This window comes from Hakea prostrata, chromosome 9 (genome assembly GCF_041222555.1).
Source record: "Hakea prostrata isolate BN-2017 chromosome 9, UWA_Hpros_2, whole genome shotgun sequence".
Taxonomy (NCBI): Eukaryota; Viridiplantae; Streptophyta; class Magnoliopsida; order Proteales; family Proteaceae; genus Hakea; species Hakea prostrata.
The window spans coordinates 23,194,902-23,222,254 of record NC_142608.1 but is presented as its reverse complement, the minus strand read 5'-3'; the positions used below and the strand labels follow the sequence as shown (position 1 = coordinate 23,222,254).

Genomic DNA, 27,353 nt, shown 5'->3' with positions numbered 1-27,353 from the left:
CAGGGAAATGCTAGGACAAGGGATTTATTGTGTTTTATTTCATTTTTCTGCTTTCTTTCCTTGATGAAACTTTGGTTCGTTCCCTATACTGACATGATTTTAATATGATTATGCTGCACCAAAGTAAGTCCATATGATTTTCTTTAATTTAACATTTCTTGTGTTTGTCTACCAGGAACCTATGGGCGATATTCTGGTATTCCTCACTGGTCAAGACGAAATCGATGCTGCTGTCCAGTTGCTGACAGAAGAGTTACAAAATCGAAGAAAACAATCCTCAAGTAACTTTATTTACAAGTTTACTTCTTAAACTCACTGTTCACAATTGTCAGATACACGATTGTGAAGCAAATTGGTTATTTGATGATATTTATTAATCAATACCTTTGCTTCTATTTCAGTCATTTCTTAATGTAGTGGTTCAGGATGAATAGTGTGATGGATGTATCATGTCCTTTAGTATTGACCAGCATATATATATACTCTCAACTCTCAACTCTCAACCAAGTGTACTTTCTTTGTTGGATGAATAAACAAAATAAATGGGGGAAAGAACTAAGAAAAAAGTAGGAGGAGAAAGGTCAATAACAAATTGACTAACCTACAGGCACATCAAGTGGAAAAGAGACTACCAAAGAGGGGGAAAAAGGAGAGTCATAATCAGCCGCAGGCAACCATTCACCTGAAAAAAGGTCTACTTTACCCGTTATGATTATGGAAAGGAATGAGAAGAATCAACATCTTATTTGTGGGGCGTCTACTTTTGTCTTTTTGTATTCTGGTGTATTCTTTGTGATTTCTCACAGTTTTAACCATAAATAAGGGAAAAATTCTTTGTGGGATAACTGGGTACTTTTTTTATGGTGAATATGCATTAAAGTTTGGCGTGTGTGTGGAAACATGAGTGAAAAAAAAAAAAGTGCATGCATGGTGAAGCCGGTTTGGCCAAGCAAGGATTTCAGAAGTCTTAAATTGTGGTTGGGGATGATAATAATTTTTGAGGTTTTTGGCGGTGGTTCTTCCTTATTCCTGGGATCCCCCCCCCCTGCCTCCTTGGCTATTGTTATATATGCTTCTCTGATGTTTCCTTGAATGTTTGGGATGGGCTTGGCCCATCTGCACTTTGTATGTTACATGATGTGCTATTGATAGAATTTTGTTGTTTACAACAACTAAAGAAGAAGTTTAAAGAAAAACTTGAAAAGAAAGAAAAATAAAAAATATAGCACCAAGTTTTTTAGAGGACTTAGTGAAGTGTATGGTTGGAGTATGACTGAGTTCTCTGATAATTAGATCAGTGATGTGGCTTGTGTGGTGGGAGCTTGAAAATGACAACAATTGGGGTTTCAGTTTGGTTGTCTGAGGGCTGACTGGATTGTAATGGTGCTGATGGAATTTGAATTGGAGTGACTAACAAAGTAAGGTATTTCTAGGCCTAAATTATCAAACTATGACTCTAGGAGACATCTAAGATCAGAAGGTGAGTCGGTTAGGTTTAAATAGGCTAATTTTGGGTTAGGGTGTTTGGAGGTTTTTGGCTTGTGGTTACAGTTAATGATAGATGTTAGGTTTGAGTCTTTCAGTGAAGGTTATGCTAAGGAAAACACAAACCATGGACTGTTGACAGATTCAGTAGCAAGGGAGTGAGAAATGGAAGTTAGGGCTAACTTTATAGAAGGAAGGATGTGGGGTTCCTTGGTTTTGGCTGGTTGGGATACCACCTGACTTTGTTCAAGTTCCTAATGAGTGAAGGGAGACTTGATAAAGGTTTTTCTATTTCTATGGTCATAATGTGATGGGGTGATGTTTGTTCAATTGTTTGGGCCATGATGGTTGTTGGTGGTCTTGGAGGGAAGGAGAAGATAAGCTGGGGTTTGAATCAGATCCAGGCTTACTTCTTGTTGATGTTCCTTGGGCAGCTGTGAACTTGAATGCAGAACATTAATTTGGGAGAGCAAAAAGTATAGAATAAACCATCTGGGCTTCCCACTTAAAGTGTCAATTCCATCAAACCAGTCTTGATCAAACACGACATAATCTTCCGCCGTGAAGACAAACTAACTGCATCTCGAGGAGGTTCCCCCCCCCCCCCGCAAATTGTGTGAAGTAAGAAACCCTTCCCATTATCACCTTTGTGTATAGGGCCAAGTGGCCTACATTTCCTGTTCAGCCTAGGAATTAAAATCGCTGCCTAACTTTTGACATATATTGTCTAAGCATCGTGGAGAGAGTGGGACATTAAATTGGTACATGACTTCTAAATTGTAAAAAATCCTGAATCTGTAACCAGTACTGGGTAAACAGAAGAAGAAAGAGATTGGGGGAGAAGAGAGGCAACACAAGAGAATAGGGCTGAGTGGAAGAATCTATATTTTACTGTACCAGCCAACACATCAATTTATATTTATAATAAACCAAAAGAGAGTTACAAATTGAATATAACTTCTACCCATAGAAAAAATTTCGCTCAAAATGCTTGTAATTTGAGCGAAATGCCTGCACTTTTGAAAAACGAAACAAAATACAGTTTTTTTCTTTGGGATCAAATGTTTTGACTGAAACAAAACGAAATTTCAGTCAAAACGACACAATTTTGTATTGTGTCGAAACGACACAATTTGTATCGTGTCGAAACGACACATTCCAGGTTATAAATCTCAACATTTTCGAGTGAAACCTATGAAATAGTGTAGGTTCTGCCAGTTTCGAGACTTTCTGCCATTCAATATTTCGACCCTTTTCCAAGTTATATTTAGTTTAGAGTGTTGATTTATGATTATGTAAAGTTAAAAATAAATTTTTGCATATTGCTACTATTTTTTCATTTTTTTGTATTTAAAAATTCTTTTCTAAAAAATGTATATTCCTAAAATACACATGTATACACTCATGTATGAGCTTCCAATTGATGAATGTGAGACACCATCACTTCATCTATGCTGTGACGGTGTCGAATCAGTTTTTTTATTGCTGATTATTAATTTTAATTGTTTGAAAAATATGAAAAAATTTAAAAATTTATTTAAATATTAAAAAGATACTAATTAGTTTGTTTTGTATATTTATAAATAGGAGATTATTTATAGTAGCATGTATGTAATTTTTTTGAGCTTATTGTAATGCTTTTTAAGATACTAAGTATTTTTTTATATCAGACGCTCTCTTTAAAAGATGTTAGACATAGCTTGGCAACACGGGAGGCCACTAATAGCCGATAGGAAGAAGAGTGAGTGCAATTATTGCAAGAATTAGATAGGAGGTGGTGGTGCCACTAGATTGAAGGTGCATCTAGCTGGGGGAAGTAGGGAAGTAGTAGGATGCCAAAGGGTGCCTGCAGAGGTTAGGAAGGCAATGGACTCTTACTTGGCTGGGGGAAAGCAAAAGAGGAAAGAGAAGAGAACAAGGAGGGAGGAGTTTGAGGATGCATGCCTAGATGACCTTTTAGAGCCAGTAGAGTAGGATTTTGATCTAGAGGAGCCAAAAGAGTATGCATGTGATGCTGGCCCAAAGTCCACATAAATGAGGAGGGCGATGATGATGAGTAGGGAGCATGCTAGGATTGATGACATGAGGAGCCAGCAGAGGGCTATGTCTTCTGGGTCCTCTAGAGAGCCAACATGTATGGGAGGCACATGTAGCTCTCTAGTCCCTATGAGGAGTTAGAGTGTGAGGGAGGAGATTCCTATCCCACAGGCTCCAACAAGGTGTTGAGCTTCATCAGCTCATCCTATAGATTTGGATCTTGAGATTCTATTTAGGAAGCCTGAGCAAAAACAGAGAAAGTTGAAGCACTTGTGGGGGAGTGTGAAGGAGAAAGTGGGGATGACTTTTTCCAAATGGGCTATGTACTATAATATTCCAGCACATACAGCCTAAAGGCCCTACTATAGAGATATGATTGAGGAATAGGAAGGGCTGAGAGGGGTGTACAGGGGCCCACCCCACATGATATATATATATATATATATATATATATATATATATATATATATATATATATATATATATCTATTTGTCTAAGCATAAAGAGGAGTTGAATGAATACATTAATGGATTAGAGTCCATGGGTTTATTGGGAGAGGACCTGTGATGGCTAATGGTTGGACTGGTCCCATTAGATAATTTATCATCAGTTTCATGTTGAATTGTGATGGGAGGACAATGTTCCTTAAGTCAGTAGATTTATCTAGTGAGAAGAAGGACGCAAAATACATTTATAAATTATTGAAGCAAGTGGTGAAGGAGGTTGGAGTGGAGAATGTGATCCAAATTGTGACTGATAATGACTCCAACAACAAGAAAGCCGGGTTGAAGATGATGCAAAACTCCAGGCATCAAAACATGCTTCTACTTCTAATACTAATTTTAATTTTTAAACAAATATTAAATTACGTATACACTTTATGACTTTATATTGATGCCTTGATGGACAAATATAGGCTCTTTTGGACTCCATGTGTTGCTCACTGCATTGACTTAATGCTAAAGGACATGGGAAAGGTCAAGCTTGTGAAGAATACCGTGGAGCAATCCCGACAAGTTAGCACCTTCATCTATAACCACACCTATGCATTAAAGATGATGATGGACAAGTGTCAGTGTGACTCAATAAGGCCAAACATAACCAGATTTGCTACCAATTGGGTAACATTGCAGAGCTTTGAGAGTAGGAAGACTAGCCTTTGGAGCATGTTTGCATCAGAGCAGTGGTTTTTAACAGGGAGGGTTCTTCATTCGTAGGAGGAAGGAGAGCAGAGTTGACTATACTTGATGACAATTTCTAGAATAATGTGAGGATAGTGGTGAAGATGCTTGAGCCTGTGGTGCATGTGTTGAGGATGGTAATCAGCAGAGAAGACCTACTTTACCACACATATGAGTTGCAATAGATAGGATGAAGCAACAGCCAACAAGTTGCTTAGGTCTACCCACAGGGCAACAAAAAAAATCCTCAACATCATCCAAGTAAGATCAAAGTCTATATTACAACATCCACTAGATAAGGTTGGTGAGTTGTTAAGTCTAGGAATCAATTTAATTTTCATTATATTATCACACTATTAAGTATTGACTATTCCCTCTTATTTTTGCTTTTTCTTAGACGACATACTATCTAAATCCCAAGTACCATTACAAAGACAATCTTGGGATGAAGCAAGATTTGATAGATGCTGTCCAAAGTGTAGTGGAGAAGTTGGAACTGGATCCATCTAAAGAGGCAATCATCCTTATGGTGGTGAGATTGTGATTTGATATTCAAAATTCATAGTTTTATACTTATGTTATCAAGTGTTAACCTAGTTATTGACTTTTTTTTTTTTTTTTTTTAATATATTAGATGAAGGCATATAGGGATGCCATTGGAAGTTTTAGTCATTCTGTGGCCATATCGGGATGGGAATCCGCCCCTAGGGGTAAGTTAATTCATTATATATTTGATTAGTTATATTCTATCTTTAACTTAGTTACTTAAATATTGTATTGAATTGTTTGCTACCTTTTCAATGGTCAGCAGTATCATATATATTATATACTTGATTGTTACATTTTCAATGATTTTTTTTGGTAAACTAGTAGTTCCATTGTGTTTATTATTCTTGAAATAGGTATTATGCAAGAATCTAGATCATTTTACCTCCATATGAGGCTTGAAACTGAAGTTCGAAACTTAAGGAAAAAAATCAAATGTTTTGACTGAAATTTCTGTCAAAACCAAAAATTTTGCACTTCCCTGGGTCGAAACCAAAGTTTCGACCAAAATTTCTTCCTTGCTTCTACCTAATTAAGCCTAAAGCCTTATAGGAAACTCACTTACACTAGGATAAAATAACTAAAGATTCAACTCGATAAGCAAACCATGATAAGGGGAGTCGTCTTATTGTGTTACATAATATCTCATACCCCTAAGGCCCTAACATGAATAAATAATGTAAGATCACTTAAATTGAACCACCAGTTCAAGCAGCTTTGGACCTAGAACCCCCCCCCCCCCCCAATGTCTTACCTGGCCGATTGAGATATTGATTTGTAAAACTGCATTCATCAGAGTCTAAATTGAGAATTTGAAAAAGACAAAGAATACCAACGGTTTTATGCACAATTCCACCTTTCTTTTCCTTCTCTTCTCCTCATCTTCTCTTTGTTCTTTAATTTACAACTACACGTACTTAGGGAACTTGCTGAAGCATGTATGTGTTTTGTGCATGCTTTGTATGATGAGTTGGAGTGCTTGCTTGCAGAAATGGCATGCAGTTCTAAGTAGGCCTGACCTTTCTTGGTTGAAGGCAAGGGTGCATGTAGATTTCAGCTGATGGTAATTATTGAATGATCTGGCCAGCGGTGTTAAAAGGTGACAGCATTATGGTGATGGTACAAGGATAGTTGAGTGATCTGTTAGTGTTAATATAGACGGTGCAGGCTTTAGCTCATCCCAGCATTATGTTTTTAGCCTTCAGTAGCGCTGTGTGTGTGCATTGTGAATGCTTACAGTGTGTCAGAAGTTATAGTTGGTTGGGGAAGATTAAAGGTGAGCTAAGAAGTCTGTAAGATATAGTGTGGGGGAATTTTCAGATACTGATTCACTCCCTTCTCAGTGTCAAGCTAGGAACATCATGTCAATAGCACACTGCATTGGTTTACTTTGAGATCTAGCTAGTGAGGCATTACAGCAGAAAAGGAAAAAAAGAGAGGAAAAATAATGAATTTGCACTGTTACTTATATCATGATGCTTTAATTCTAAAATGTAACAGTAGATATATGCAGATCTTGTTGTGCAGTTTATGCTTAACTGGTTTTGCTGAACTGTTCGTTACAGGGTTGATCATCTTGCCTTTGTACTCGGGACTTCCACGTGCAGAGCAGGTTTTTGATACTTCTTGCTTTTGAAATTGGGTTGATGATTTTTTCTTCAAGGTATATAACCTTATCCTTTCTTTGTAGGACCTTGTGTTTTCTCCCACACCTAGTCGACAAAGGAAGGTTATAATATCAACAAATATTGCTGAAACATCGCTGACATTGGAGGTAAAGCTGGTCCTTTTATTGCTTTCTTCTTTGTGTAAGTCAAGAGGCCTTTATTGGGATAAGTTGTTGGAGGGGAGGGCGGGAGTGCAAGGGGACTCAGTTGAAAGTCTGATGGATATAATACTAAATTTGTATAGCACCCCCAATTTCTTCCAGAAAACTGACTTGCTATTTAATGATCTGATCTGGAGTCTGTTAAATGTAATGTTGTTCGGCAAGAGCCTTGCTTGTATTAAGAAGTGATACCGGTTAGCATGGTACCAGATCTTGCTCTTGAGGGCAATCTCGCCCTTGAGAAAAAGCGAGATCTCGCTTGAGATCTGGTATTATTTTCTGGCCAACTCGAGTGAACTCGATGGCCCATCTTGAGGGTTTTAAGGGTCAAGTTGGGCTCAAAGTTGGTATTTAGCCTATTTTAGGTCTTTTAAACACATTGGTGGCTTTAGATTTTTGATAAAACAACGTAAGTTTGAGTTCTAACTCGATCCTAACTTTGAAATCGAAATGCTGCAGGAATGAACATGCAAGGACACAAAACATGAAATATAGAGCTATTAAGACATATAAATGAAAATCAAGTGATAAGATACATCAAATAAATTAAATACCAATAGAATTCCATTAATATGAGTACAATAGAACATCACATTATCGATTCTCGAGAATACTATAATACAGCCATTGTAAATTCAATATAAATCATAAGTTCATAGCAGAAGTTTTGGGTATGACTCATGCTTCACATTTTTTTGATGACAACCTTCCCTCCGACACACATGGAGCCCGCTGCCCAGTCAGCGGGCAGGGGTCCCCGGGGTGCCGTTTGATGGAGTTGCATGGGGCAGCGCCCTGGGCCTGTAGAGGCCTCATATCACTTTGGGCCTTGGGATTTCCTTTGTAATTTGGGCTTGCTATTGTGGCTTTATGAAGCTGTTGGCGAGAGGAGGCAAAAAATGAACTTCGGAAGCTGTCGGCGAGTTAGGAGGTGAGATTGGTTGAGATCTCTACTTGTCTTGCTGGAAATGTGGGATTTTAAACTAGTGGTTTGACTGAGAGCTTGTACCGAGATCTTGGTCGAGTTATTGTAAATTTGAAAGTCTCACTAGAGATTGTCTCGAGATCTCAAAAAACGGAGATTTTGAGCAAGATCTCATTCAAGCCGATTAGGGCGCATGGATATATGTTGACATTGGAGTTTTGAGTTTACTTTTAGTGGAAACACCATCTTGTATTGACTACTTCAATAATACTTAGGTTACTTCTTCCCATATCAACGTGGATTTCCAAGTTCATCTTGTTGGATGGTAACCCATTAAGCTTCAAAGTGACATTGAAGTCATGCTAATTTGACCAATGTTACTTGGACATTCATAATTTGTAGTAAAAGAATGCTATAATAGACAAATTTTGACATCAACAACAAAATACTATCAAATAACTACTGAGGGGTAAAATATGGCCTTTGGTTCAATGGCTTGTACATAAACTGTAACAGGCCACATAGGGGTGTAAACGGTTGGTTTGGGCTGAAAAACACTCAGCCCAAACATGACCCCTTTGGAAAATAACAGTTTCGGGCCGGTGCTGTTTGGGTTCGGGCTGACTAACGGTTTAGAATTGGGTTCACTAACAGTTTGGGTTGGGCTGGCTAACAGTTTAGAATTGGGTTCACCAACTATAAAGCCGTTCATCCATCTGATTTTATGTTACTATTAACGCCCCAAATCTATACTTTATTCCATGTGAAAACATTCTTCTTGGTACTGTTTTGAAAACTCAGCACAGTATTACATCAATCACTTGTCTAGCTGATTAGGTCATAAAACCACAACCAAGATGAGGAGGTTTAGTTGTCCAGCGAGAACGAATTCACGGTCTCAACATAATTACCCATCTTGCTAAATACACTTGCTAAATATTTATTAAACCCATCTTCCAAATGGTGAAGGCTTTGACAGATTTGCTGTTTGCAGATTCCAAAGCAAAATAATTCAGGAAAACATATGTAACAAAGACCAACTTTGTCACTGAGCTTTCCAAAAATCCAAACCTGAAACCTGTAAGGAGATCAATTGAAAACCAACCAACCATTGTCACTGAGCTTTCCAAAAATCCAAACTGGAAACCTGAACCTCTCAACCCAACAAATTGAATTGGGATAGTTCATCACTAACCTTAGCATTCAATGAATAAAATTAAAATGAACAAATCGGCAAAGGCCAAAGACTATTAGCCTTGTGTAATTGACAAATGACAGTACACCTGTTTTAAGCAAATGACCTAAAACGAAAGAATTAAAAAATTCACATAGCTAAGCTACTTTACAATCTGAACTACTAATAAAAAAAACTTGCTACTTTCAAATCTGAAATACTAAAAAAAAAACATTTTGTGGCAAATTTTCATAACATGACAACAAAGAGTAAAATGTAATAGAAACTATGCTACTTGAGAATATAATTTAGCATTGCTTTTTGTGAATGAAGCAGCAGCCCCAAGAGGCCAAGCCAACTAGTTGACAAACCTGTGAGAACAAAAGTATTATTAGTGGTCTTTCTAACTAATAGAAGTGCATGGACTGTTATTTAAATTATAATGAAATGGTTGCCTAGTACACTACCTTAGTCTTTAGAAGTTAGAAGAAGCAGAGGAAGCGACAGCTGTAGAACTTGATGCCATGAAACTTCCCAACTCATTGCCTTACGCATTGTTTAAGTCATTAAGTTCATCAGCAGGTTTAGCTACACACCAAAGTAAATAAGTTATTAATTGAGACATGAAGGTTCAAACACATTTAGTAACAAAGTAAATGATTGAAGGGGGGAAAAACCTTTGAAGTAAATATCAAACATCCAATCTCGAAGACATATCGATGCTTCAACGCAAGGAAAAAGTTTCGATCGAAACATAAATTTTTATTTTGAAAATTCGAACTTCAATTCAGGCCTTATATGGACTCAAAATGATTTGGATTCCTTCATACTACCTATTTCAAGCATAATAAACATTATGAAACTACTAGTTTACCAAAAAAACCATTGAAAAGGTAACATTGAAGTATATACTATACATGAGAAGAAGCAAGAATTTTACCAATTACAAGTCTACTCTATTCCATGTCTCCCTCTTCCGTTTGCACCCCATACAGTGACAATACAAGTCCAAATGATGTTTGCCCCATATAGTTGTCGGTGTAGTCGGCAACTGCAACTTTGTACGTGGCCTCATCCACATGCCTAAGATTTCATGATGGTGGGAAGTTTTGAATCTCCGGATAAGGAAGTGGTTCAATTGCATATGGAAATGTTGGTGGTGGCTGTGGTATAGAGTGGAAGATCTGCTCAACAAATGAAGGAACACCCTGGTTGTTAGCATAAGGTCCATACTTACAATAAGGTTCTAGTGGCTAACTTTGATAGGTGACCGTGGGAGGGACACCATAAGCTCCATAAGCTCCATAACCTTATGGCTTCACTGGTGGCTGACCTTGAGTTTGATAGCCAGGAGGGACACCATAAGGTCCATAACCATAAGCTCCATAAGTCGACCCATTAGAACCAATACTCTCCACAACAATATCATATGAGGACTTTTCAGGCATATGCCATCCGGATCCTCTGGAGGTGGAGTCTTTTGAATCATCTATGCTTATTGATCTCATAGATCCCACCAAGCTCTCTGCATTAGTTGGATGGTAGGACCCATATGATGGTGTGTCCTCTGTGCTATAGCCATGCTGTCTCCCCTTCCCCTTCCTCGAATATGTAGATGAAATATTTTTACCTCGAGATGCAGCTCCAGTATGGTTTGATCTTGTGTCGCATGGGTGAACTGACTGTCACTTGTGAATCTCGGTGGTCGTCCTCCCCTTGACTCTCACGTACTGGTGGTGGTGGTGGTATGTCCTTAGGATGAACTGAATTCTGATCACAAGGTCCAACACCCTCCTCATCATCATCATTGTCATCATCATCACTATCGTTGTCATTGCTGGAGGCCTGAGTCGCATCATCCTTAGTGTCGGACCAGGCAATTAAATTTCTCACTCTGGGTGGATGCACTAGGGTATGGCATGAAGGGATGGGCGGGCACTACATTTGCACTCCCCTCCTTGGCCATAAAGTCCTCCACATCAGCCCCCATCTCTCTTTGTCCATTCCCTGTCTAATATGATCCTCCCTCAGTCTCATATTATAGTGTATGTAAACAAGGTCCTCTAGACACTTCACACCCAATCGGTTGTGCCTCTTTGAGTGAATGAGGCTGAAGATGCTCCAATTTTGCTCACAACTAGTGGCAGAATATGTCTGGGAGAGCACTTTGCTTGCAATAGTACTCAAATGGGGTGAGTAACGTCCAAATTGCAACCACCATTCAGCTGCAACAATCATAGACTCCAAGTCACTTCAATACTTAAATGACTTATTTAAAGATATAATATAATAATTAAATATATAATGAATGAACTTACCCCCAGGGGCGAATTCCAGTCCCGATACGGCCACTGAACAACCGAAGCACCCAGTGGCATCCCTAAATGCCTTTATCTAATATATAAAGAAAAAAAATACAATAACTAGGTTAATAACTTAGTATAAAATTATGAATTGTGAATATCAAATCACTATTTCACCTCCATAAGGATGATTGCTTGTTTAGATGGATCCAACTCCAACTTCTCTACTACAGTTTGGACGACATCCATCAAATCTTGCCTCATCCCAAGATTGTCCTTATAATGGTACTTGGGATTTAAATAGTATGCTGTGTAAGAAAAAAATATTTCATAAAAGGGAATAGTTAATACTTAAATACTTAATTTTGTGATAACATAATGAAAATTAAATTGAATCCTAGACTTAACAACTCACTAGCCTTATGTAGTGGATGCTACAACATAGACTCCCATCTAACTTGGATGATGTCGAGGACTTTCTTGTTGCCATGTGGGTAAACCTGAGCAACTTCCTGCTTCATCCTATCTACTGCAGCCCATATGTGTGGTAGAGTAGGTCTTCTCTATTGATCTACCATCCTCAACATATGCACCATAGGCTTAAGCATCTTCACCATTATCCTCACATTATGCCAGAAACTCTCATCGAGTATAGTCAAATGTGCTCTCCTTTTTCCTGCGGATGAAATACCCTCCCTGTTAAACCACTGCTTTGATGCAAACATGCTCCTAAGGCCAGTCTTTCTACTCTCAAAACTTTGTAGTGCTATCCAATTTGTAGCAAATTGGGTTATGCCTAGCCTCACTAAGTCACCCTGACACTTGTCCCTCATCATCTTTAATGCATAAATGTGGTTATAGATGAAGGTGCTAATTTGTCGGGCTTGCTCCATGGTATTCTTTACAAGCTTAACCCTTCTAATGTCCTTTAGCATTAAGTCAATGCAGCTGTACAACACATGGAGTCCAAAAGAGCCTATATCTGTCCATCCATTAAGGCATCAATACAACGTTATAAAGTGTACATGTAATGTAAATATATGTATCTAAAATGAAAATTAGTACTATATGTTTTGATACTTGGAGTTCCCCTGCATCTACAACCTATAGTCACAATTTGGATCACATTCTCTACTCCAACCTCCTTCACCACTTTCTTTAACAATTTATAATACATTTTCCTTCTTCTCACTTATGCATCTACTGACTTAGAGGATCACTGTCCTGCCATCACAATTCAACATGAAATTGATGATGGACTGTCTAGTGGGACCAGTCCAACCATCAACCATCACAGTTACTCCATAATGACCCCACATGGGCTTTAATCCGTTAATATACTCATTTAACTCCTCCTTATGCTTAGGCAAATGCACATTATATATCTCACATAGAGTGGGTCTGTGTACATCACTTCCAACCCTGCCTATCTCCTCAATCATATCCCTATAGTGTTGGAATACTATGGTAATAAGCCCATTTGGAGAAAGCCATCCCCACTTTTTTCTTCACACTCCCCCATAAGTGCTTCAACTTTCTTTGCTTTTGCTCAGGGCCTCCTAAATAGGGCCGGATCAGTGTGAAGAATCTCCAGATCCAGATCTGTAGGATGTGATGATGAAGCTCGACCACTTGTTTGGTCCCATGGGATAGGAACCTCCTGCCTCACACTCTGACTCCTCATAAGGACTTGGGAGCTGCCTGTGCCTCCCATACCTGCTGGCTCTCTAGAGGACCCACAACCCATAGACCTCTGTTGCCTCCTCATGTCATCAACCCTCTGCTGCTCCCTACTCATCGTCATCGCCCTCTTGATCTATTCGGCCTCTGTTGCTCTCGAAGGTCATATAGATATACATCCTTGAACTTCTCCCTCTGTGTTCTCCTCTTTCCTCTTTTTCTTTCCCCCACTTAAGTATGAGGCCATTGCCTTCTTGATCTCTGAGGGCACCTTTTTGCACCCTACTACATCCCTGTTTCCACTAGCTAGATGCGCCTTCATTCTAGTGGCCCCACCTCCTCTTATTTGTTTCTTGCAGTAATTACTCGCTCTTCCTCCTATCAGTTGTCAGTGGCCTCCCGTGTTGCCAAACTATGTCTGACATCTTTGAAAGAGAGTGCCCAATTCAAGAAATACACGCCAAGTATCTTGAAAAGCTCCACAATATGCTCCAAAAATTGCATACATGTTTTTAATAATAACCTACTATTTTTAATATTTAAAAAAGTATTTTTTAATATCTAAATAATTTAAAAATATTAAAATACACACTATTTATCTTAAAAAGCTCCACAACATTCTCAAAAAATTGGATGCATGCTTCCACTAATACTCTCATTTTTTTTAATTTAAAATAAAAATTAATTTTTTTATATTTAAATATATATTAAATATAGTAAAAATTGATAATTAACAGAAAAAATTGATTCAACATCATCACAGCAATATGGTGTCTCAACTCTCACATACATTAATTTGAAGCTCATACATTTTTAGCAATATACATAATTTACAAAATAATTTTTAATAACAGAAAAATAAAAAATAGTAGGAAGAACCAAGAATTAATTTTAACACTACAAATTCATGGATTAACACTCGAAAGTAAACTTACTTTTGGAAGCAATCCAAGAAGATTTAAGGCACAAACAAAACAAAAATAAAAAAAATGAGGAAGTTGGTTACTCACCTTGCAAGATTTGAGAAAATCTACAAATGGAGGACCAAATCTAATGTTTGAATGAAAGTAGAGTACTAGAAATTAGGTGAAAAGAGGGATGAAAGCAAGAAAAAAAAATGTCGAAATATGTCGAAATCTCAGTGGGCGATATGGGTCGAAATGGTGGAATGTCGAAATTTTGTTGAAAAGATGCATTTTTATAACATGGGAAGTATCGTTGTGGGTCGATACCAAACATTTCACGTGCATGCCCTAGTATCTCGTTTTGGTTTTGAAAACGCAGACATTTCGACGATTTTGGTCAAATTTTCTTTTGTGCTTCAATGTTGGAAGGTATCAACTTGCTTTGGGACTTATCAATGCCACAACCTCCGACACTAAAAGCATACTCAAATGCCACAATTGAAACTGGAATAACTAGTACGTTATGAGCCATTTGAGTAACATTTGAATATCTTGACCCATTTGACTTCCAATCATGGTTGTCAAGGCGGCAAAGCAACCAAGGCAATTGGGGCTCCGCTTAGGTGATTAGGTGAGAAAGCGGGCACCTAGGCGGCAATAAGGAGACCAAAGCAGTGGGTCAAATTTTTTGAATACAACTACTTTTATGCTGATAATTTCTATTATAAGCTAAACAAACATTCAAGAATCTCGTTCATCTAAAAAAAATAAGCATTCAAGAATCATAATTATGAAAGATTATTCAAAAAAGAATACAAACATAAATTTATCTCATCAAACATCATAACATATGACTGTAAACTTATATCAAATTATAAGTATGAAAATGAGAGTAGTAACTTTACATTTTTACCTACCTCTATGATAGTGTGATAGCAAATAAGTGCCTTATCCATTTAATGATTCATTGATTCCCAATTCCAAAATGAGTAGCTATTAAATTCGTATACGGCTTTGTAGAAAAAATAAAAAATATTATCATATACAAAATGTAAAAAAGGTGACCGTTTTGGCGTCTAGGCGGCAATAAGGCACGCAAGGTGACAAAGTGGTAGCAATTAGGTGAAAAAGCGGCAAAAAAACTTTATGTTAATAAAGCGGTTCAAAACAAGGCGGTTGAAAAACTGCTTTGCCGCCTAGGTGGATGCTTTGACAACCATGCTTCCAATAAACTAACACTTAAAAAATTTTCATCATCATCCGTGCATGGGATCTTTGGGTCAGTTAGATGTACATCTAGCTAAGATGTACCTCCATCATCCATCTCGGCTATCATAGTTGCTGTAAGTTCCTGAGGAATACATAAATTGTTAGTAATATTAGTAATTAAGATATAAATCTACAATTCTTAAAAAAATGATAATAGAATCTAAGTAGACTTAGGAATCACATTTACTTACAGTTCTTGTTCTAGATTTCCTAGGACAAGGAGGCAATATATTTGATAGATTCACATATCCACTTTGATGCATACTCTTGTATTCATCAAATAGTTGATACAGTGCAATCTTCACCTTGTTGAACATAACATCGGCATTTGAGTCCGAAAGAGCAACTTTTGAAAATGCCCACTTTATAAAGTCAAGCTTGTAACGAGGAAGCAATGATTTAGATTGTACTACAACTACTTCAATACTTATCAAATTTTATTTTCATCTCCATTGCCATTGGCCTCATGAAACTTCCTTCATTTGAAATCTCCTTTAACAAACTCAGATGTATCTCCCATATATAGACAAAGTATAGATTGGATGTAGGATACTTGGAACTAGACAACTAAACAGTAATTTCATAAAGAGGATGTAAGAAGCCTATCATACTTTCAATCTTTGCCCATGGATTTGAATTAGGGTATGCCTGATAATTGTTCTTCAAATCCTTAAGAACTTCAAATGCTTTTCGATAAAAGATTGCATATTCAAGCATAAGATAAGTTAAGTTCCACCTTGTGGCGACATCTCCATGCAATCCCTTGTTACTTTCTAATCCCACTTGCTTATAAACTTCCAAAAACTTTACCTTCCTTGCTTGAGATGCTTTCACATAGGTTACATTAGATCGCACTAACTCTATAAATTCATCAATACACTTCAATTCATCTTGCACAATTAAACTAAGAATGTGTACACGACTCCTATTGTGAAAAAATTCACCACTACACAAAAGAGCATTATTGAAATTTAAATTCCTATTCAGCGTCTCAACAAAACTGAAATTAGAAGTAACATTATCCTAAGTAATGAGAATAATTTTCGTTCAATGCCCCAATCATTTATAATTTGAGAAACCATGTTACAAATATGCATACCGGTATGAGGGAGTGACATTATGCAAAACTCAATAATTTCTTGTGCAACACCCAATCCTTGTCAATGTAATGTGCATTAATGAAATGTACCCATCATCGGATATGGATCACTTGTCAAAGAGATCTTACCATTAAAAGAGTAAAGCAGATACTTGATTCTATTATTCTTTGATCGATAAAGCTTCAAAATCTCAGTCATCTATTTATTTCTACTTATATGAGTGTAATCCGGAAAAATGTAAGAGATTAATTCCCTAAACTCCTATTCAACAAAAGTTAATGGTAACTCATGTCTAACCACAAGCCTAGTGACTTTGTCATGTACAAAGTCTTGATCCTTCTTTTTGTCTCTCACCATCAATTGCCCTTCATTTCCAACCATAAGCGTTTGGCCCATATCAGGATTCTCCCTCTTTGGACAAGTTTGAAGATGTCTTTGAAGAGTTCCTGTTCCATTTTTAGTACTGTTAGCCTTATATACACCTTCCCACATTTTTTGCATTCAGCTCTTTCTATCTCATTCTCAAAATTTTTCACATCAAGTACATTAAAGTCATCCCATATTGTACTTATCCTATCCCTCTTTGCAGCTGTTGCAGTAGTTATGGTAGCTTCACTAGATTGAGATGCCATAGATGCTTTAGGAAATCCCAATGTGTCATCATCAAACATCTCATCCGCATCAGACCCAACATCGGGCTCATCTACATTGTTAGGTCTTCTTGGCATTTTCCTAATCAGCTAAAATATATATTCATTTCAAACACTTAGGACTCTAAGAGGCAAAACGTAATCAAACAAAGTTATAGACAAACACTATTAAACAATCAAGTGCATGATTCAAGTTTCATGAAAATAAGTATTGTATTACTGATGTATGTTACTATTAAAAGTTGGTTTCAGCATATCTCTACCATCCTGATTTTTCTGAAAAATAACATGAGAACATAATTCATGATTTAAGAGAACAAACAAAGAGCTGGATATATTTTCAGCTGAAACCGGCCATGCTTTACTTGGCATTCTACCAGATTCTCATGGCCAGTTTCACCTGAAGATACATCCAGGCACATAGACATAAAAGTGAAGTGTTTGTCTGAGATTTGAAGCCATTCTAATTTCTATGAACACCTAGCTTCAAATAATAATCTTCAGAAGCAGTGCATAAAAATGACATGCTTTTTAGATAAGGTTTAATACCCTAGAACATAATTATTCCAGATCAATGGATTTATGCTAGAAGAAGCGTCACTTCAAACGGATCAAGTTTATCCAGCTTAACAACAGCTTGAAAAAAGAAAAACTAATGCCTTAATAGAATCACAAATGGTTTAGTCAAGGAGAAATGGAGGAGGTGAAGAGGAAACCGTCCCTGAGAATCTGGTAGAACGTGAAACCAAGAGCAGATCTGAGGAGCTCCAAGACTAAAACCTGAAGAAGCAAGAATCAAAATCTCTTTTTTGTTCTGTACCGTCCAATCTTGATCGTGTAGACTCGAATAGAGCCTCTGTGCGTTAGTAGTACTGAGAAGCTGCCCTGTGATCCATATGTTTTCACACTCCACAGAAGCACGGGAGAGTGGAGACTGCTTGATTTCAAGAAGCCATGAAGCGGACCAAGTGGTGAAGGAGAAATAGAGAAATGGAGAAAGAGAAATAGAGAAAGGAGCATGATAGTCGGAAATGAGAAATCCTAAAGCCGAACCCTGTTAGGTTTTCTTTTTTCTGTTTTCACATTTTATTTTATTTTATTTTATTCATAACGGGTTTAACAGGCTGGTTTGGGTTCGGGCTGGTTTTGGTTTGGTTCTGGCCAGTTTGGGCTATAACAGGCCGTTTTGGGTCAGGTTTTGACACCCCTAGGGCCACCTTAATGGCCCTCTAACATGACTACTAGTTTGATATATGATGTAATTGCTAAGTCAATAAGTGGAAGGAGTCATAGTTGGAACTTCAAATATTAGTTTTTTCTTTTTTAAATAGTCTTTTATTTTCAATGTAGTCAAATTTGATTACAAAAATGTTTGGGTGATTTCTAATCATGTTAGTAGTGAGCTTTAAAACTTCTTATATGTACACCTTGGAACATACATTCAAGCCGATGGATTATTAGTTATTCTTATGGTAGGTTTCTGTCTTAAATACTCTAGTTGTTACTTTCTGTTCTTCCGTTTCAATTTTTGCAGATGAGGTCAATTCTCTAGTTTGCTGTCATACCTTGTGACACTTTTGGTTTTATTTTCTAAAGAATCTTTTCATCCATGCTGCTGACATATTAATCTTTTCATCTTAATCCCAAGTTTCACATCTGAACTTTTGAAACTGTATAATTATAAATCCTATCCTAATTCTTTGTATATTTTTCTAAACCATATCATGTCTAACATTTTGAAGGCATATTTAAAGCTTAGATTTAATTTTTTTCCCTCCCCAATTTGATTGAGGGAAATATTAGAGAGAGATGTCTAAGGTGGTCATCTTTCTTGCATCATTGAGGGCACTCTGTCATTTGGGATCCAAGAAGGCACCTGGGTGCCTAGAGATGCCTTGACAACAATGTCCAAAAGTCAGTTTGATGGGCCATTGGGCTAGGACGCCAGATTGAATAGTCTTATGTTAGTTCTTTACCATACTGCCTGAAGAGATACCATTAGAAAAGCTAGTCGTGATCAATAAACCTCCCTCATGTTGATGGACTCTGCAGCCTATTCTACCTTTCATAGAGATTATTTGTGATAGATTTCTTAACTATTTTTCTGCTTATTCTCTGTCAAAACTTTGATGCAGGGCATTGTTTATGTTGTGGATAGTGGGTTCTCAAAACAACGCTTCTATAATCCAGTACTTATTCCCTCCTTATTGTCATCATTTTGTAGGACGCATCATTTGATATGTTGAGTTGTTTAGTCAAAATCTGGCACAATTGCTTTGGTCCGTCATCAAATTTGCTTTTGTAATTTCTATGCCTTGTTTCTCTGGTGTCTTATGTGTAGCTCTCTAAACTTCTTTCTATGCCAAAAGGACGTTGGTTTAAGTGGTGCTACATTTTGTTTTTCTTTGATTGTAATTTTGTACTAAATAGGGAACATATACACAAGAGACAGCATCTAAGAACACCCAGAGGTGGGCGAAAGAAATTCTTACTATGAAGGGCATATAAACTTTTAACCATGATCTGAAACAAACACTGCATCCAGCTTACATTCTACAGTAAATTTACACTGCATCCTTGTGCAATCTATCAGCTCAAAGGGATATCATGATTTCAAATCTCCACTTCCCTTGACTCTTGTCATGCAGTTAGCTGGCTGGTTTTGTTTTCTCCAAACATGCAGGACCTCCTTACCAATTAGCATAGAGGCTAAATGCTGGCAAATTACTTTTAATGCCTTGTATCTTCCAGGAACTCTGCATCCTGAGACTTACAATATCTACAGCCAACTTGGACTCTGACTGAGTTGAAACCCCCCAACAAACCACTATCAATGTCGTGTTGAATTATCAATAAATAGGACCCAGCTCCATGGCTAACAGTGAGGGCTTCTCTATCCTATGCAAATTCCATGATAGGACTCCAATTTGCTTCATGAATCAGCCCCCCATAAGCTGCACTGGGTTTGTAAGATCCCTATGGGGGTGAAGAGCAACCATATTCGCCTTGGGTGGGAACCAAGGACATTCTTCTGGGATTGATCTTATCAATCTGATTGGTATTCCCCAATTTTCTGCAATAAAAGTGTTCTGTTCATTTTGAGTTCCTGTAAAATCTATTGCCCCAGACTTTGCTCTCACACCATCTTTGATGGCTGCCACCACTTGATCTTTGGTTCTTGTTTTATTTCTGTCAATTCCGAAATTCCTGTGTGTCAATCAGTGGTGCATGGTAGTACAAAAAGCAGGCTTGCCAATTATCCCAATTTTCTCACTTGTAGAGTATTGGAGCCAAATGGCAGCATCCAAGGCACTGGTCAGTATCCTGCTATCCTTACGAGAAATTTGCATGGATGCATTTGCACACCATTGCTCTGATGCTGCACGGAAAAAATATATGCCTCTTGACTTTTCAACCCTGTCCAACAAAGGCTGCAATTAGGTTTCACTTGGAGTCTTCCTCTGCTAAGTTGGTTCCTTGTTGGCATTGCATTGTGGTAAAGAATTTCCTAGGCATGTTTTTCGTAAACCAAGTCGATGCAGTTAAGAATGTTCAAATGTATGGCTTCCATATACATTAGGCTTCTCATTTTGGGTTTATTGATGTAGTGCTTGAGTTTGATTAGGATATTTAATGGTTGATGAAATTTTATTTACGTTATTGAGTCGATAGAGTGATTAGGAGTCCTTTTTTTGAGTCATTTAGGAGTTTTAGAAGGTCTATATAGATGTAATGCCCCCATCAATTCGGGATGATTTACTTTAATAATGTAACTTTGAGTTTTGGTGCTGTTTGGCAGGGCAGATGAGATTGTCATCCTGGTTTTGATTTCTTCTTCTCTTCTCTTCTTTTCTTTTCATTCACATTAGCTGCATGTAATCTTCTAACCATTTCAATCTTTCTCTGACCTTTCGAATTGAGATCCAAGATGACTGGCCCCTAGTTGAACCTCTTCAATCTGGGACAACATACTAGTAACTCTACTACTCCACCTCAGCTGATTTCCTGTGAATGGACTCCCAAACTGAGTTGGTGAATTCCCCAGTGGTACTCCTTTTCCAAACAATTAGATCCCTGTAGGATAAAGCAGCCTCTTAGTGTTGGACAGCTCCCTCCAGGCCTGCATGGTATCCAATCTCTATTTCTCAAAAAACACTCTGCTATAGCCTTTCGTTGGTCAACTATCCCGTATCTGCTTCTGTCCCCAATTTGTTTATTAAGACCCCTATTCTGCCAGTTATCAAGCTACATCCTTGTATTCTTCTGATCGCCAACATATGTTGTACCAATAGTTAAGCTTTGCTTCTATACTTCACTTTACTGCAAACCCAAGAGGCAAGTATAAGTAGTAGGCGTTCTCATGATCCATAAAGGGTCCTGCTTTAAGTAACTGTTATACAGCTAACGAACTCAGTTACTGTCTTTCTTTGATGCTATCCATGAGATATCTATCATCATACTAGCCATGTTAATACCTTTTAATCGGTGAATCCCCAAACCCAGTGGATAAATCTAGAATCTTGCGGAACACTCAACACTTGGACTTCTGCTCTCAAAGTTGACATAAACCTGTAGTTGCAACAGAAAAATATACACAAACTGACAAAAGAATTCAAGGCCTGAGAGAACATATCAGATAATCTGAACTGTCTCTATCATTCCCTAATGGAGGTCAAAGTAGGCTTCTAATTGGCCTTACAACTTGATGTAACCAGGGCCCCCCCTCTAGAAAGGCCCCGGGAGCATAGAACAACTGTATGCCCAAAACCATGCGGCCCTATACGAAGGCTGAACCATATGGGGGGTTAACTTGGTCATTTTACCACCCCCTTTTGAGTCCCTTTTGGTTTTGTTAGGATCAACATGACTTTAGGATCCTATATCTCCTTTTATTTTGTTATTTGAGTTGTCGTTAAGAGTCCTAGCCAAGTTGGAATCCTATTTCAAATTAAATTCCTTCTTAAGATAGAAATTTCTTTAATTCTGCAATTATTATTTATTTAGGAGTCTTCGCAAATTGCAACATAGTCTTCCCTTAATTAAGTGTCCTTGTCAAGTGTGAGTTCTACTTCAAACAGAACTCTTTGTTTGTCGAGTCCTCTTGGAAAATACTTCATGTAAAGGCTATAAATAAAGCCAGTCATATGTAATCAAATCAAATTGATGATTAATAAAATTTATGATTGAAGGATATTGAGGGAGTGTCGGAGAGTTTCTAGAGAGTAGTGCTGTGGAACTTGAATTCTAGAATTTCTACAAATTTTATATATCAGCCCTCAACAACAGCAAGTACTAAGCCCCTCTTCAACCCCCTCACCTGCCTCTGTCTTCCTCCTCCCTCCTGCTCCCTCCTCAGCCCCTCTACCACCTCTCCAAACCTCCCGAACCCTTCTTCTCCCCTCCCTGAACCACAGACCCCTTTCTTCTCTAGCTCCTCCCGCTCTTCTTCGGGAATCCCCCTGTGCCATATCCCTCCCCTGACTGTCAATGGTCGTGTCACACTCTACTGTCTGGCTGGTTTTCTTGATGGCGAAGCTTCCTATTGGGGGTATTGTTTGGTGGACAGCTTCCTTGGATTAAGGCCTCCCTTCTAGGTTGTCCAAGCCTCTCTTTCTAAACAGTGGAAGTCCTCTGGCACTTTGGAAATTTTCTTGCTGAACAATAGCTTTTCCCTCTTCAAGTTTTCTAGCTTTGAAGACAAGCTTTGTGCTCTTGAAGGTGGTCCTTGGCTGATTGGTAAACGTCCTCTCTTTTGGCGTCAATGGGACCTCCAGCTTCAGCTCTCCCAGGAGGACCACTCCTCTCTCCCTTTATGGGTCTCTCTTCCAGGGCTCCCTCTTCACTATTGGTGTGTGAGCATCGCGGGATCTGCGCTTGGTACCCCTATCTCCTCCAATGTGATCGCAATGAAGGAAGAGCGGCTCTCATTTGCGTGGAAATTTCTGTAGATGCCCCTCCCCTCTTCAATCTCCATATTTGAGGAATCGAGATAGAGTTTTCATCCAAGAGTGTGATACAAATGGAAACCCCCTCATTGCCTATCATGTAAATGCTTCGGCCATCTCCCTGCTTGAAAGATCCTTCCTCGCCGGCTTTGGTAAATCTTCAACCTCCTTTAACAAGCACTGACTTGAGGCTTCCTTCCACTGATCACCTTCTTGCCTCCCCTAGTGGAAGCCTGTTGTTGCTCTGGTGTGATGCCTTGTTGGTAGCCTCTGCCAGGGCTGATTCAAATTGTTTCTTAGTGCTGGAAGATGTAGATGACTCGGCCCTGTCAACCTCTGAGTCGATTCTCCCCGATCCTAACCTTCCTTGGCCTTCCTCTGCTCTTGTTGAGGTTCCTGCAGGAATCCTTGCTCAACCTATCGCCTCTCAGCCCCCTGCTGCGAGCCTGTTAATACTTGCATCCATAATTAGGGTCCAATGTGATAATAAGCTGGTTCCCAATGAACCGGGAGTCAATGACTCTGAACCAGCAAGGGGAACATCGTATACCCTAAATAAAGAAGTTAATTTTAAAAGTATGATCTTGGATATGATGATTGCGGGCTTAACACGGGTAGTGGTACCTCAATTCTTAGTATGAGGACATTGACATACTTGATTTATCAATGAATTCAAAGGTAATTGAATGATAATATGAAATGGAAATGAATTCTAAATCATTAATGAGTCGAAAGCCAATTTTGTCTGTGGCCCCACATATGATGGAATTAGATTGAATCGAAAACGAGAAAATGATCAATGTAATTTTCTGGACCCGAAGGTGCTAAGTACCAACAATTGGATCCTTAAGTAGATCCTATACAAGATATTGTGGTGGGCCCCTAAGTCTTTAATTTAACAAACCATATATAAGATGGATATGTCAAAGACATTCTTAGTTACAGAGCCTTGGACCCGATCCATTGTAACTAGCAGCCGCTATTTCTAGAACATGGAACTCCATTTTGTTTTTCAGTCCTAACTCAATCAAAATTGGCTTACTTGAAATAGTCCATGCTACTATGAGGAAAGGCCTTTTCCTAAATAAATTCCAACATCTAAAAATATGATTCGACTAAAAAAAGCGAGAACTTTGATTCACCATCTAGTTTTAGTTTCAGAGAGAAACTACTTTCCCTATTGAAAAACCACTACAAGCCACTCATTTTTGGCTCGAAGTGGCAAATTGCATTGAGTTCTACACACTAAAAAAAAAAAAAAAAAAAGACTTTTGGTTGATTGGAAAAGGAAAACCTAATTGGGACCTTGAGAGGAGAGTCACACAAGACATGCAATCCAACTCCACCCGGGCCGATATAGAATAAACCTTGACCATCTATCTATTTATCTTTATATCAAATTCAATATATAGGGCTTTCACTGCCTCCCCTAATACAATACAACACAATTATTGTGAAGAGACATCCATGACGTAAGAATATGAAAACTGAAATGACTTTTCAATCACAGTAGAGCAAGTTCTCCCTTCTTATGCTTGAAGGTAGTGTCTTTGAATTCCTTTCAAAGCCCCATAGTTTAGAAATAAAGATCTATCACCGCTTTAGGTGATTGCGCTCTTCGACAGTTTGATCTTTCATTGCCAATCATCTGGCATTGGATCAAGACATGCGTTCGAGGACAATAAGGGATTCATTCCTAAAAAGGGCGGAATACTCTAACCCCTCCTTTCCTGAAACCCAAGTAAGCTGATTTCTCACGTCAAAGGTGCGTATATTGCGCTAGTCTTGAGCCTACCCTTAGCCCCTTGCTTTCTATTGATATGGGCTAGTAGATTCCAGGTGTAAATAAAACTCGAAAAGTGCCTTGCTAACGCCCCTTGACTAGCTAATAGCGCTTTTGGGGCCATAACTAGAGGGCAAAGTGTAGAGAGGCAAAACAAAACTTACCGCAGCTCAATGAGGTACCAATTCCGTCATACTACCACCCTCAAACTTAGGGGAGGCCCTCAAAGAGTCCACACCCTTTCTTTGTAGTTCTGCATAATCAAGTCAAGATGCGTTGTCTGCCTATTCAAACCATCGGTGAATGTACAACGCCAAGCATCTTTCTTGTCTTGGGGCAAGGGCTGAGGCTTTGGGGCATGCCTGGCACCACCTTGATGAACAGTGGTTGGTGAACGGTAGATGCATGAATAATAGTGAATTAAGGCATTATTCAATTCGCCTCTTGAACTTATGGAGTAGAACCAACCAACTCGCTTGAATAACTCAGCCTTGCCTAGAAAAAAGCATTTCTGATGCAAGGTTGGGACTTGGGGCTAGGTCTAACCTTTATGAAAAGTAATTTGAGTGCTTCCCTACTCCTTTAGAGCCTCAACTATTCATTTTCTATAGGGAAAGGAGAAAGGAGGGACCTTTTACCACCGATCCACATTCCCTTGTGGGTAAAAGAGTGGATTTCTCATGGTCTGAACTCTAAATCTGATCTGGAACTCAGGAACGAGCCGTAAGGGCTTTCTAGAGCATTAGACTAGGTCTTCAGGTACATATATTGCTGATTCCTCATTCCTGAAAGATTCTTTGGGAAAGGGCTCCATAACATCTATCTCAAAAGAAGGAAGGACATTCTTTTATGCCTTCCCCCCATTCCTGGCTGTAGCACGGGCAAATCTATCTTCAACTGGTGTCTCGAATGCTTAGTCTTTCCTAAGAGCAATTCCTACCATTATCCCACGTCCCTTGTCTTTACTGCTCTAGCAATTGCCATTCATTCCTTGCCACTTTTCATGCATTTTTAAGGGCACTTTCTAAAGAAGAAGAAAGCTCCCTTCTTCCCTCACCCTTCTTGCTAACACTAGTTATTGTGAAAGAACAACTCCGCTTTCTCTCCTTTGAAAGGCTTTGTTTCACAGAAAAATGATTATGTAATCATTATTTTTTGTAGTGGTGATGTTGGCATCAATTGACCTGGTTGATATATAAATTCCTAAAAACTGCTTTGCAGGATCGAAGATGCGCGAATGCGCTTTTCTTTTTTTTTTTGACAGCAAGGAGGTGATTTGTTCGCTGGGCGATTCAGCTAGCCAAATCGCACTAACCTAGACGCCTGCTATCCTATAGAGCAATTTATTCCGTCTAGGGCGACTCATTCTATTCTCTTTGAGGTCAAGTAGGTGAAGCGTGACGCTTAGGGGGGTGCGTTGAATTGCTGAAAGGCCTTGGTGATTTGAACCCCATAAAGCGGTAATCTGTAGATAGAAAACCACAATGATTCCAAACTTGACTTCAATAGTCTCGTATCCATGCTGCCCCGACTCCAAACTCAATCTTTGTTAACAAGCGGGATACTTCCAAACTCTTTCTTATCAAACCTCCGTTGCCCTTGCCAGGCAGTTATCATTGTGTGTCCTTGGCAGTATGACGGGAGGTTAGGAGTGAGTTAAGCCAATGCTTTCAAATAGACAAACCATGCTCCTCCTTTTATGTTGAGGTCTATTGAGGTCAGTGTAAGTCTGTCTATGATGTTGAGTCTAGGTGGTGTTGAAGCTCGCTCATTCATGCTAGTAATCTTAGAACTATGAGTTAGAACAATGTTCTCCAACTCTTCCATAGTTATCTTGTTCGTATATAGATAAAGCTTTTGAATTGGAGTTTTAATCAAAACATTAAATGAAAGTCTTTTGTCTCCTCCCCAAGGTAGCATTGCCGAGTGGGCGATCCCTGTCTTGTTTATTCAGCTAGCTTTTATCCTTGGTACTAAAAAACGATTTGTGAGAGCTCTTGGCTAGTTTTTTTTTTGAAAGGTAAGGTGGGACCTTAAACCGAATTTTGAAAATGCCTATTTATAAGTTCTGATAAAAAGAGGGAACTAGTCCCACAGAGATGTGAAGTGGGGGAAAGATTGAAATTACAATCTCTTTTGGAATGGAAGACCTCCCATCCACTGACAAGAAGACTGCAGCCTAACACCCAAGTTAGCTTGATGGTCAGCTAAATGAGTCGCTTCCTTCTTCACATTCAGAAGAACTTTCAAAATATTGAGAAATGTCTTATCAAGATAAAGCATAGGCACCAAGGTTCTTGATCATTACCATTCACCCATCGAATCATGTTAAAACATTTTTTTTTTTTTGATGACTTGAAAAGATTCAATAGTTTGGACAAAACTATGGTCATGCATGTATGAAATCTTCTGCAAAGGTTGCATCTTTGACCCCTGGAGGAGACCAGAAAAATTCCACATGACAGCACCATTGCCATCTCTTATGACCCCACCATAATCCAAATTCCCAGAGTAGCCTTCCCTACTCCTTCAAAGTTCATC

At 38.5% G+C, this 27,353-nt stretch overlaps 1 protein-coding gene and 1 pseudogene across 3 annotated transcripts in view; one reads left to right on the top strand and one right to left on the bottom strand.

The window, feature by feature from the left end:
- LOC149005032 (RNA helicase family protein) overlaps positions 1–27,353 on the top strand; it is a 128,816-nt gene that overhangs the window by 33,230 nt on the left and 68,233 nt on the right. For all 3 annotated transcript variants that reach the window (XM_089167626.1, XM_089167625.1, XM_089167627.1), the window contains exons 10-13: positions 176–281; positions 6,816–6,862; positions 6,941–7,024; positions 19,220–19,273. In XM_089167626.1, coding sequence (XP_089023752.1) covers positions 176–281; positions 6,816–6,862; positions 6,941–7,024; positions 19,220–19,273 — 291 coding nt within the window. The remainder of the gene's footprint in view (positions 1–175; positions 282–6,815; positions 6,863–6,940; positions 7,025–19,219; positions 19,274–27,353) is intronic.
- On the bottom strand, positions 15,390–17,162 carry LOC149005034 (zinc finger BED domain-containing protein RICESLEEPER 3-like; annotated as a pseudogene).